This window comes from Lissotriton vulgaris, chromosome 8, assembly GCF_964263255.1.
Source record: "Lissotriton vulgaris chromosome 8, aLisVul1.2, whole genome shotgun sequence".
Lineage (NCBI taxonomy): Eukaryota > Metazoa > Chordata > Amphibia > Caudata > Salamandridae > Lissotriton > Lissotriton vulgaris.
The window spans coordinates 427,029,957-427,043,773 of record NC_141696.1 but is presented as its reverse complement, the minus strand read 5'-3'; the positions used below and the strand labels follow the sequence as shown (position 1 = coordinate 427,043,773).

At 47.1% G+C, this 13,817-nt stretch overlaps 1 protein-coding gene across 2 annotated transcripts in view; it reads left to right on the top strand.

Moving 5' to 3' along the window:
* SLC9A7 (solute carrier family 9 member A7) overlaps positions 1–13,817 on the top strand; it is a 471,766-nt gene that overhangs the window by 435,964 nt on the left and 21,985 nt on the right. For both annotated transcript variants that reach the window (XM_086934195.1, XM_086934194.1), the window contains one exon: positions 11,094–11,170. In XM_086934195.1, coding sequence (XP_086790321.1) covers positions 11,094–11,170 — 77 coding nt within the window. The remainder of the gene's footprint in view (positions 1–11,093; positions 11,171–13,817) is intronic.

The window sequence follows — 13,817 nt, the reverse complement described above, 5'->3', positions numbered from 1 at the left end:
GCGTGCGGAGCGGGTGTTGAGTATTAGCGGAGGTGGTTGGGTCCAGTCCTTGGAGGTTTGGTGGTTCTGTCGCAGGTGAAGCTGCAGGTGCGGCAGGAGATGGATCTGTGGGTCCTTTTCAGGGTGGCCTGGAAGCAGGTGTTGTTTCGGCCGATGTTGAGTGTGTGGAGACTGCTGGCGTCGTAGTGGAGTCTGGTGTCGTGGCGTTCGTAGGGTCCAGGGTTTCTGGTGCTGGGTGCGGTCCAGGGCGGACGAGCGCAGACAGGCTTGCCTTCGGCGCGCAGCTGCCGCCATTTTAAGGAGAGATGGGAGGGTGGAGGAGGCGGGAGGCAGTGGAAGCGAATGGGCGGCAAGGTCAGAGGTCGCTCTCCTCACCGCACGGCTGCCACCGTTTTAAGGGGAGCTGGGAGGGAGGAGCAGCTGGGAGGCGGGAAGCAGGGGAAGCGAATTGGCGCGGGGGCGGGGCAACAGCAGCAGGAATTGAGCAGTGGGCACGGGGCGAGGAAATGCAGCGCCCAGGGATGGGCAGCAAAAAACAAGATGCAGGGCACAGGCGCTGGCGGGGCTGCAGCAGGTGGGGAGCGACCTACCCGGCAAGGTCAGAGGTTGCTCTCCTCACCGAGCGGCTACCACCGTTTTAAGGGGCACTGGGTGGGAGGAGCAGCTGGGAGGCGGGAGGCAGGGGAAGAGAATGGGCGTGGGGAGGGCGGGGCCTCAGGGGCAGCAGCCGCTGGAAATGAACAGTGGGCACTGGGGGCGAGGAAAAGCAGCGCCCAGGGATGGGCAGCAAAAAAACAAGATGCAGGGCACAGGTGCTGGTGGGGCTGCATCGGGGGGGGGAGCAACCTACCCGGGAAGGTCAGCGGTCGCTCTCCTCACTGCGCGGCTGCTGACGTTTTAAGGGGAGCTGGGAGGGAGGAGCAGCTGGGAGGCAGGGGAAGCGAATGGGCGCGGGGGCAGGGCCGCAGGGGCAGCAGCGGCGGGAAATAAGCAGTGGGCACGGGGGGCGAGGAAAAGCAGCGCCCAGGGATGGGCAGCAAAAAGCAAGATGCAGGGCACAGGCGGGGCTGCAGCGGGGGGGGGGGGGGCGGAGCGACCTACCCGGCAAGGTCAGAGGTCGCAGTATTCAAGATTAGTGGTACATACATGCCAACGTTTGTGAATATGTAGGCGGGAGATTTCAAATGAAAACCCGTAGAATTTATTATCACCATGACCTACGCTGAAAAGGAGTAAGTTGAAAGTTAAAATAAAACATTTTTTGACTTAAAACAACCAGGAGTCTCTTGTCTAAGTCAACAGTGATGGTTTATATGTATTAAAGAACACAATCAAATCTTTTCTAAAGTTCGTTTCGGATATAGACAACTATTTCATATTTCTAATTTTTAGATTGGTCAAGTTGTCGAAGGGGGGATTCTGGAACTTATAACGCTGAGGCTGTCATGGCTGAGCTAATGGCCCTTTTATGTGAAAATCTGATGCAACCTCAGCGGTTGATAAAATACATATGATTCTTTCATTGAGCGCTCATGCACTGCGGGCTGTTGCGTGAGAGTCGCAGCCCAGGCTAAAAAAAGCTAATATGGAAAGCCAAGGTAGTAGGCAGAGAATTAAAATACCCCCCACTTTAAACCAAAGCTGTTATGGCACAAACTATGCGAAGCATGTCATCACAACCTTCCCCGAAAGAACTATCTTGTCTCTTCATTCCAAGCATCTATCCATTCGCCCTTTCATCCTTCCATCCATCCACTGATATCCATCATTTCATCTTTGCATTCTGCCATTCATTTATTCTTTTATCCATCATTCAGTCTTTCACCATTCTGTCTGTCCAGCCATCCATCTGCCCATCCATATCCAAACGTATTCAACCAACTGCAAACCTATCCATTAAACCTATCCATCCATCCCTCTATCCATCCATTCAGTCATCCATCCCTCCTTTGTCATCCATTTCTCTATCCACCCTTTCACTCATCTTTCCATCATTTCACTCGGCCATCCAGTCTTCCACCCATCAAATCATCCATCAATCTACCCTTTCAGTCATCCATCTGTGCTTTCACTCATCCGCTCCCCCATCCAGTCTTTCAATCCTCCATCCATCCTTTTGCTCTGCCATCTATCCATCTTCCCTTTCACTCCCTCCATCCATCCTCCCTTTCGCTCTGCTATCCACCCTTTCAATCATCCATCCATCCTTTCACTCAGACATCTATATTTCAATCAACTGTTCCGTCCATCAGTCCACCCACCTATCCACCTACCCTTTCACTCAGCCATTCATCCCCCGTTTGAGCATCCATCCTTTGACTCATGTATCCATCCATTCACCGTTGCACTCAGCCATCCATCCTTTCACTCAGCCATCCATCCTTTCACTCAGCCATCCATCCGTCCACTCAGCCATCCGTCCTTTCACTCAGCCATCCACCTTTTCACCCACTCATCCATCCTTTTACTCATCCATCCTTTTACTCATCCATCCTTTTACTCATCCATCCTTTTACTCATCCATCCTTTTACTCATCCATCCTTTTACTCATCCATCCTTTTACTCATCCATCCTTTTACTCATCCATCCTTTTACTCATCCATCCTTATACCCATCCATCCTTATACCTATCCTTTCTCTCATTCATATTGTCATCTCTCCATCCACCATTTCACTCACCCATCCATCTACCCTTTAACTCACACATTCTTCCATCCACTTACTTACCTACCAGCCGTTTCACGTAAATTATGAGTCTTTTTTGCCGAGCTACAGACAGAAGAGGCCCATCAAGAACTCCAGCCCTGCTGTACCTCAATCAATCAGGATTTATAAAGTGCGGCTGATCACTCGATGGTGTATGCAGGCACTTGCAGGTCCCAGAGGCTTCTTCGAACAGCCAGGTTTTGAGGGCCATTCGGAATTCCAGAAGTGAGTTGATGGTCCGAAGTTGCATGGTGAGGCTGTTCCAGGTCTTTGCTGCGATGTGGGGAAAGTAGCATCCTCCACTTGTGTTTCAGTAGATGCGGCAAGTATGGGCAAGTGAGAGGGAGGCTTAGCATAGTTTTCTCGAAGGTTGGTGGAAGTTCAGGCGATGGTTCAAGTGGGCAGGTCTCTGGTTGTGTAGAGCCTTGTGTGCCTGGGTCAGCAGCTTGAATTGACATCTCTTCTTTACAGGGAGCCAGAGGAGTTGCCTGAGGTGGGGTGTGATGTGGGTTCGTCGGGGAAGGACATGGAGGATTCTGGCTGCAGCGTTGTGTATGGTCTGAACTCTCTGTAGGAGGTGTGAGGCAATTCCTATGTAGAGGGTATTGCCGTAGTCCATTTGGCTGGTGATGAAGGCCTGTGTCACGGTGCATCTCGTCTACAGGGGTAGCTACTTGAAGATCTTATGTCGCATGGGCAGAGTGAGGAATCCGGTGGAGACGGCATTGATCTGTGATTTCATGGTGAGCTTGTAGTCCATGATGATTCCGCAGTTTCTGTTGTGGTCGGAGAGAGTGGGTGCGGGTCTGGCCTCTGAGTGCCACCAGGAGTCATTCCATGTGTTGCTGCTGTTGCAGAAGATCAGTAGTTCTGTCATGTCTGTATTCAGCTGCAGGCAGTAGTTCTTCATCCAGTATGTGACCCTTGTCATGCCTCTGTGGAAGTTAGTTCTGGTGCTGGGGTTGCTGGTGAGTGAGAGAATGAGCTGGGTGTCTGCGTAGGAATTTATGTTGAGACCATGGGATCTGACGATGTTGGCCAACGGGGATATATATATATATATATATATATATATATATATATATATATATATAGTGGCAAACTGGTGTTTGGGTCTGAAATAAACATTTAAAACACCTAAGAATTGGGTCTCGCATCATCCTTTGGCAGTACATGCATGCTGAGCTAAATCAAGCTGAGGACGACACATACCGTATATATATATATATATATATATATATATATATATATATATATATATAAGAGCTTGGGGCAGAAGGATGAGCCTTTGGGGACACAACAGGTGATCTCCTTGGGTTCAGAGGTAAAAGGTGGGAAGTGGATCCTCTGGGTTATTCTGGTGAGGAAGGAGGTGATCTATCTGAGTGCGTCCCCTTGAATGCTGATGTGGTGGATTTTTTCAATCAGCTTGTGGTGGGTGAGATACAGTGTCAAAGGCTGCAGAAAGGTCAGGGGGGATCAGAGCTGCTGTTTCTTCTCAGTCGAGGCGGGTTCGGATGTCATTGGGGGCTGTGATGAGGGCGGTTTCAGTGCTGTGATTGCTGCGGAAGCCGGATTTGGAGGCATTGGGTAGTTGGATCTGCTCCAGGTGAGTCATGACTTGCTCTTTGATGATCATTTCCAGTACCTTTGCTGAGAATCGAACTAGGGAGATTGGCAAGTAATTTTTGAGTTTGCTGCGGTCAGTGTAGGGTTTTTTAAGAAGTGGTCTGCTTTAGGCGTGTTTCCAGGCATCTGTAAATGTTTTTGGTGGTGATAGTTGTTAAGCAGTGTGGTGAGTTCCTGGTCAATCCTTTGGTATCTGAGGATGAAGATGTTATGCGGGCATGAGTCTGTGGAGCTCCAGAATGGATGGATTTCAAGTGGAGATAGTGTCCTGGGTGGAGAGGAGGTTCTAGGGGGGGCAGTCTTTGGTTTTTATCGGTCGCGGTGGTGATGTTTATGTCAACGAAGTCCACAGGTGTGGGTTGAGTGATTGAAGTTTCTGTATATGGTTGCGGTCTTGTCATGGAAGAAGTCGGCAAGGTTGTCGCACAGCTCCAGTGAGGGTGTGATGTTGTTTTCGCTGGCAGCCGGTTTGGAGAATTCCTTAACGATGCTGAAAAGTTTCTTGGTGTTATTGGCACTGGTTTCGATGTGTGCGGCTAGGGCTGTCTTCTTTGTTTCCCTCAGAAGGCGGTGGCAGAGGTTGAGGGAGGTCTTGAAGGCTGCCCTGTCCGATATGTCCTTGATGGCTCACCATCTCCTCTCCAGCTATTTGCTGTCTCGTTTCGCTATTCTGAGTTCTTGGGGGTACCAGCTGGCCTTTTTGGAGGATTTTCTCTGGACGTTGCTCTTTATGGGGACAATTCTGTCAGCACAATTGCTGATCTAAGCGTTGAAGTTCTTCGCTACCTGTTCGAGGTTGGTGGCGGTATCAGGTGTTGAGGACGTCCATCCAGCTGGTCTCTGAGATTTTGTTCCACCTATGGTGGGGGCTGGTCATCCTTGGGGTGGCGGTGCGGGGGCTGGAGATGATGAAGTAGACAATGGAGTGATCAGTCCATGTGACTTCTGTGATGTGTCTGTATTAGACGCTGTTACTGGTAGGTGAAAATGGGGTCCAGGGTGTGTCCTGCCGTGTGTGTAGGGTCATGGATGATCTGGGACAATCTGAGGCTGCTTATGCTATCGAGGAGGTGTGCGATGTTGTTGTCATTGGGGTCGTTGATGTGTAAATTTAGGTTACAGAGGAAGATGTAGTCCTTGGAGTCCAAGGCTAGGGGCACAATGAAGTGTGCAATGGTGTTGCAGATGCTGGAGCGAGGGCCTGGGGGTCGGTATGCAAGGGTGTCTCTGATGGTTATCTTGTCGTCCGTGTGGAATTTGAGATGTTCCATGGAGGTGGTGCAGGTGGTGGTGCATTTTGTGGACTTTTAGTGGATGATGGCTGTTCCTCTTATCGGCTTGATGGTGCAGCCTGGTGAGTGATTTTATATCCGTCTGGGTTCGCTGTGGCAATGTGTGGGGTGGATGTAGGGTTGAGCCAGGTCTCGGTGAGGAAGATGATTTCAGGTGCGAGGGTGGAGATGAAGTCCCATAATTTGGTGGAATGCTTGCATATTGAGCATGTTTTGAGAAGGCCGCATGTGAGTTGGTGTTTTTGTTCGGGTGGTCTCTGTGTTGTGTTCTCAGTGGGGCTGGTCGGTGGGCTGGTGTGTGTGCTGTGGTATGTGACGTGGCAGTAGGTGTAGGTGAAATAACCTACTGTGGAGCGTGAACCGCATTAGTAGTATTGTTTGTTGCCGCGTCTGGGGTCAACGGTGTAGAGCTCAGTGATGGTGTATCTTCGGAGAGCGAGGAGCGGCAGTGTCACTAGATCAGTCAGGAACAAGCAGGCACTGGAAGCCACAGGCAAGTGGCAGGCTAAGTGTCCAGGTGCCTACTCTATGCTGTATGTTATTGTTATTGTTATTTTTGATTTGTAATGCGCCCAATCACCTGCAGGTCTCTAGGCGCTCAGAAATCGATGGTACGAACAATAACTTAGCAATACAGAAAAGGCATCCACTAGCCTAGATAGCACTCATGGACCTTCTAAACAGCAATGTTTTTAGCACCTTTCTAAAGCGTAGGAGGTTCTCTTCCCTGCGCAGCGACTCAGGTAGTGTGTTCCATAACTGAGGAACTAACACAGAGAAGGCTCTCCCTCCCTTGGTTACAAGTTTGTACCGGGGACAGACCAATAATTGAGAATCTGAAGATCTAAGAGTTCTCATTGGACTGTACACCACCAAGCGGTCTTTGATGTAAGCGGGTGCCAGACCGTAGATTGCCTTATGAGCTATACACAGATTCTTAAATTCCACTCGCTCTTTAATAGGGAGCCAGCGCAGGCTCTGTAACAGGGGAGATGCTTTGGATCGTCTTGGTAACCTAAAGATGAGACGTGCAGCATCGTTCATGACAACCTGTAACCTATTTGTCAGGGTTTTCGGCAGGCCGAGGTAGAGGGCATTTCCGTAATCTATCCTCGAGATCACGGTGGCTGCGACGATAGAGCGCATCATGGATTGGGAGATAACGGGGACTAGCTTCCGTAGCTGTCGGATGATGTTGGTGCAGCTTCCCACCACGGAAGAGATCTGATTGACCATTGATAGGTCGCAATCTAGTTTGATCCCCAGGCTCTTTACATTCAGGCTAGGTTTTGGAGCCGGGCCTAACTCCGCGGGCCAATAGAGGTTGCACCATGGTGAGGTGGCAGATGGAATCACCAATACCTCGGTCTTGTCTGGATTGATTTTCAAGAGATTTTCCGTCATCCATTGGACCGTGTACCTCAAGATGTTCCGGGTTTGGAGTTGTACGGCACTTGTGTTATCGACACTCAGCAACAGCTGCGTGTCGTCCGCATAGTTAAATACTGTACAGCCCATGCGCGCCAGAGAAGCAATCAGAGGTTGCAGGTAGAGATTAAATAGAAGTGGGGACAGGGCCGAGCCCTGAGGCACCCCACATTCTAGCGTCCCCACCTCGGAGATTTCTTCCCCAAGTTGTATCCTTTGGGTCCTTCCCGAGAGGAAGGATTGCAACCATCTGAGGGCCAGGCCTTTGATACCAAAATCACTCACTCTTTCCAGAAGCAGAGCATGGCTGACGGTATCGAACGCCGCTGAAAGGTCTAACAAAATCAGGGCGCTCGGTTTCTTACCGTCAGCCAGGCCTCTCAATTCATCCAGCACCGAGAGCATCACCAACTCGGTGCTGTGATGAACTCGGAACCCTGCCTGTCGTTCATGAAGTAGGTGGTGAGACTCCAGGTACATGGACAAGGATTTTAATACATGTTGTTCCAGTATTTTTGAGAGGAATGGTAACTGAAAGATAGGCCTGTAGTTCTTTAGCACAGCGGGGTCTGCGCCTGGTTTCTTCAGCAGGGGTCTTACACGTGCTTCCTTAAGTTCAGCTGGTATATGCCCTGTCTCCAAAGATCTATTTAGGAGGGAGATGATACGTTCCTCCAATAAGGGACGGGCTACCTGAAAGACTCTAGGTGGACACGGGTCCGCTGGAGATCCGGATTTGATTCTACCCATCAGCTGTTCCAGACTCAGTGTGTCAATCTCTGGCAACAGGTGGTATAGCTGCTAAAGCGGTGGGTGGGAGGGGTCACAACCCTTCTGTAAAGCACTTGAAATGCAGTTATGTCGTAGTTTCTTCAAGCTGATCTAGGTAGATGTCAGACAACTGTGTCAGGAGTCTATTTTGCACAGGTGGCCCCAGTTCTTCGGCTCCCAAAGCATGGATTTTACCAGAGACCTTACTCCAGGAGCGCATGGGGTGGTGCAGCAAGACTTTGAAAAACTGAATGGCTTTGGTGGATCTGTAGCACGGCAGCAGATTTCTGAATTATTTGGAATTTTCAAACCAAACGTGTGGAGCTCTGTGTAAAGAGCGCTTTCGTAGTCAAGCCTAAATCCATAAGCCTGTACCTGCATGGATTAATCTCGAATGGTTGGAATTCTGCCCAGCTTCCTTGGCTGGAAAAAAACAATCACAAATGGCAGTCAAAGCTGAAGGCTTGTAGAGAGGTTGGCGTTCATTTGAGGCTTCAGGTGTTGAACAGCTTTCAGAGGCCTGGGCATTTCAGCGGAGAGTTTTTTGAGTCGGAATTATGGTTTGTTTTGGCAAGAGAGGGATATTTAAGGGCGATCAGCTGGCCTCACTTTTCTGTCATCTGAATACCACGCAGTCTGTTAAGCAACAGCTTAACATTGAATTTGTCTGTATCTGTGTTTTTTAACAGACCATTAGACAGAGGTATATATGAAACAAATCCTACTTTGGCCATCACTCAGCTAGATCTAGTGGGGTATGTGGTGGCCTTTTTAGATGGCCTCTACTCATTCTTTGTAGTTTTCACCAGGATTAATTTTAAGCAGAAGTGAAAGATTCCTCGGTCAAGAGTGAAAGGCAAGTAAAATATTTTCTTTGAAGTAAGTGAATGAGTCCCTCACAAATGCTGTGTGAGTAGAAAATGCTTGATTTGTGAGGCCAAGAGAAGATGCAGGACAGAAAGCATTCTTCCTGCAGGTGGCTCTTTGAGGTACATCTTCAGGATATTAAGGGGAAAATGTGTCAAGACTATTCGCTGAAGCAAAGCAGCGCAGTCATAATGGAGTATTTTTTTTTATTCCCATCTGTTTTTGCTCTGGAATTTGTCCTCAGTGTAGCATAAATCACGCCGTATACTACTTTGCCTCAAAGGACGTAACATGGGTGGTACTTGGGCAGTGACGGTTGGCACTGATGTTTGGCATGAGACGGTCGGACAAACATTCATGCGCACGTAGGGAGTGAAAACCGCTCCTCCCCTTCAGCAGAGCATTCCCGCCCGCTTCCCAAAACTGCCATGCCCGCAACAAGAAAAAATAAAACTATAACATTGAGTTATTATAATTTTATTTTTTCTTACTTGGTTGAATATCAGTGGGGCGGCGCTCCTCCGCCATAGCAAAGCAGCCGCCCCTGTAACTTGGGTGCTCTAACACTAACCACCTTTCAAGTTTAACGCACTGTATAGCACACATCTTGTGTTTTAAAGATTGTCCCTTCCAGTACAAAACCTGTGTAGACATCCCACACACATCTTCACACTATGGCGCTAAGGTGTGCGTAGCCTGTTTGTGTACTAGCGAAGGGAATAGGACAGAAGCAGACCATGTTTAGTAAATGTGGCTCTGCGCTGTTTTCCTAGCTCGATGCAGCGCAGCTGTTCCGGTTGCTACTTTGTGTTGTGTTTTTCAGTGAATCTATCCCTAGGAAGTGTGGTTTGTGGCACCCAGTTTTCTTACAGACACATGCATCATTTGTGGCTACAGAACAGTATTGCCCCTTGGTAACATGAGCAACAACCAAAAGCCTTCCTAGATTGTTGGGCTCACGCACCAGGGAGATGTAGGCTGGTGGCACTTCCCCAGAAGGGCTGCTTTTATTGACCAAATGTTCAGCTTAGGCAGCTGCCTGGACCGGTCCGATCCTAGAACTGCCCTGCTGACAGGCCGATAGACAGACATGATGGGAGGAGACACGAGTCAAAGGAAGGAATTGAAAGGGAGTGATGGGAAAGCATTTCAGCGACAAAGTTCATTGGTGGAAGAAAAAATTAATTTATTTGATGATATTTCGTTTTTATAATATGGCACATAATTTACCAACATGTAATGATGTAATGTAATGTAATGATGTCTTGTAAAGCACATGAATCACCCCACATGGGGTATCTCCGCGCTGTAGACCGCTGGGGAACCCGTCCTGGCTTTCCCTGTGAGATGGTCCCTACTGGGTATCTCCAAGGTGAAACCAGGCATCCCCAGCGTATGTGGGGGGCCATTGTGGAGATGAGGCAAGCTAATGCCCAGAGTTGCCGAGTGTGATCCCTGGTTAGAGTAGGCACCGGGGCGAGAATTATCGAGTCCGCTGACCCTGGTCCACGACCCTGCCGCGTCGGGAATTGAACCCTGGTCCCGGGCCGTCCTCTGCTTCCGGGTCTGCCGCCTCTAACCAGTGAGCCACACCACTCCACATGCGTGCAGAGCTCCAGACAGCAGGTAGTAAATCAATGCAGCAGAATACATTTAACTAAGGCAACAACACTCCAACCACAGTTGAAAGTTAAAACAGTTTAAGGCTAGAATCCAGGGTTAAAAAATAAATGGAGGCCACCAAAACAGATGGTTTGATGCAGGCTCCACCTTGCAATACCAAAACGGAATTACCCAAAAAGAAGACACTGAAAACTCAATAGTGAAATAAGGGCCAAGCCTTACAAAAGTGGGTTTCTTCCATAATTCAGGCACCTTCTCAGGTGGATTGTTCTAGAAGGCGCTTCATCTGAGTCTCTAAGGAGTGCTGAGACTTTAAAGGTCAACGACGTGTATGTTGTGAAAAGTAGTGTGGCATAGATTAGTAATCTAAGATCACCAGTGATTATACCAATTCAGCACCTTTAAGGAGTGGGTCTTTCGATCTATTCCTAGCATATGTTTCTGCACAGTAGTTTTCTTGTCTCTTCACATCGCCAGTGCTTTTTTAACCTGAAGCAGAACTTCGTCTTTCTAAGAAATCAGCAGAGCAAAATGGGCAGAGGGTAGAGATTATCTGGTAGCGATATTTTTTAAAGCTTACTTATTAATTGTTCTTTAGGACTTTTTTGTGTTTCAGTGATGTTTTATTCCTGAAATTCAGGTGGTTGAAATTGTGTTCCAGCGGTCTGTGTCTGTTGTGTTGTTTGCCAAGTGTGGTTTGCTGGCTGCCTTTAGATGCTCGAGTGCACCCCCGGGTTCTGCAGGTGCTGACCTAAGCTCACTTGTCTCCTTATCAGGATGGACCAGAAGGAGGAAGCAGAACAAAACAGGAAAGTGCCTGGATATTCCGATTCTGGTACAGCTTCGACCACAAGTATCCTTTTCAAACACATTATTGTATTTTTGTATCCTGATTGTGATTTAATGGAAAGCTGCGTTATAAACGATTGTGACAATTGTATGTTGTGTAAAGGCTCTGTCGGCTGGTGCTGGCTTGGGAAGGCTTTCTCTGTAGTCCATAGGCTAGCTTTGCTGTATTATGCCCTTCAAGAAAATCTTTATTATGTACAGATGTGTGCATTTTTAATGGCTTTCATAGTGTTTTTGGTTTCAGGGTCGCTTGGCCAGTATTTGGACTCAGTCTGTACAGCTTGCTAATTACATGTAAGCCACCCTATGCCTTTGTCACCTACAAATGGATAGGCCAAAGAACACCAGAGATGACGTCCAGTGAAGTTTGTTTGGGGATTGTAATATATTTAATACCAGATCTTGAAAGAAGAAAGTATTTAATGTATTACTCCCACTGCTCAATCAAAGTCCTCCTCTGACCTCACCGTTTCCTTCTATACCATGCATTTATGTCTGCACTTTAGCCTGTGAATCGCCAGCCACCTACTCAGTACCTAATTTGTGTAAAAAAAAAAAAAAGAGTGCTGGGATCTTCATTAAAAGGTCACTGCAGCTGGCACCACCCATTGCCCCTCCCAACGCTGCCAGGGACATCACTATCAGTCATTTTGAATGCATATTGAATTAATAAACAACTACTGTTGTGCTGATCTCTAAATTGGACAAACATCGCCTCCATGTGGCACAGTTATAAGTGCAGGTGTTGGCAATTAAGTGCGGTGCCGAACACCAGAAACCACCGGCTCAAATTCAGCACTGCACCTACTCCACTCTTTCCTATTCCTATTGTGTGGGGGTGGGTATTTGTGTTTTTTGTTAATTTATTTTTGTACTAAAATCTAAACTTTAAAACAGTTTTTGAAAAAATAATAACAATAGCTCCCTGAGATTTGTGCCTTGGATGAATCATCCGAAATTAATCAGAGTGATTTTTGTTCCCCTTTAATAAAACTAATGAAACCGTACCAGCAGGATAGGGATTTTGCAGAGTACTAGGAAATTCCAAACACCCAGAATGTATGTACATAGTCAACAAAATGATTCTCAGTAGTAGTTATCTCAACCAATCAATTCAGGCCTTTCCTGACATTTAAGTAGGCATATCGAATTGCTCAATCTAAAATTTCTAGAAAAAAAAACTTCTAAAACATGTTGACTCTGACGATAAAAGAAAAAAATAAATGCTAGTTTGCATTTTAGTTATCACTCAAAACCACAAGTTCGTAATAAACAACAGATACAGAGCGGATTTTTTTTTAGTGTGCCCCTCACCATGAAAGAAAAAACTGAGTATAGTAAAGACGCATATTGTTGCTATAAGTGTTAGAACTGTGTTTTTATGTGTATTGCACTGATGAATTGCACCGATTGTGGAAGGTTTTGATCGGGAAGCAGAATGTCCATGTGTTTTGTATGTTTTTGTGGCTAGTTCAGTATGAGTTACGTGTTTTAACCACACGACGTGCCCTTTCTAGTGCTGCGCTTCAGCTCACAGGCTATGTAGCGTGTCCAACGCGCCTGCCATTTTAGTACATTTGCTTTAATTTGTTGTTTTACATTGCATGTGAGCCTGTGATTGGTTCTTACCTCCCTTTGAGTGAAAAAGGTTTCAGGATAAATTGAGCCTTTAATGACCCAGACTGGTGAGTTAGTATTGTGCTCTATTCATTTGTGTTGTAATCAGGGCTTTAAGTGGGATGAAAAAACTGGGGGTGTCTCAAGGGGGCGTGGCCAGTGTAATTAAGGGCATGCCTTAAAAACACGCAAGCTAAAAATCTGTGCTTAGCATAGTATGCCGCCCAACTGGTATTTTGCTCTTTCTGTTATTGCATCCAGTTATGATACAACAAGTAACATCATACCTACAACATGTCAGGACTATTGGCTTTATCAATGGCTGTTAGTTGCATAAGATAAACAATGTATATAATATTGAAAAAGCTTCCACATAAAGCCCTGGTGACACCACAGCAATGTTATATTCTTATTATTTAGCTTATAAAGCGCATGGTTACTCCAACGAAGTGTCCCCGCGCTAGAACATCATCAACCCCCAGCGACTGTTCTACACTACCATCCATCCTGTGCGACGACCATCAAATCAAAGAGGCCAGGGAAAAATACTAATGTTGCTGCTCCTGAGTTCCGAAAAGAGAAGAGAAATCCAGAGAGAAAATGACTCTCTTTAAAGGATTTCCCTTCCCCTATAACGCACGAACAAAAAACAGACCGCCTGTGCCAGGGCACAAAACAGAGCCCGATCGAGACCCGTTTTGAGGCCTCCTTAAAAAAACTGCCGGTGCTCGGACCCGGTGAGACCTGGCCCACTTAAAGCCCTGGTTGAAATAGTTTTCAGCTGTAATTCAGCATTTAGAATGAACATGTGTAACTATACCAAGGTTATGTTAAAGGGGGTTACTCCAGGACCTACTCTAAATACCGATGTGGGCTATTTAAATTCAGTATTTCATTAGCACGCCATTTTAGAAATATAGCTTAATCCTCGTCCATCATTCTAAGGTTTGATGTAAATACTAAGGCGGCAGTATTCGGTTTGTCCCTGGTGCGATACTACCTTCTAGATTGGAGTTGCACTCGTCAAAATGAGG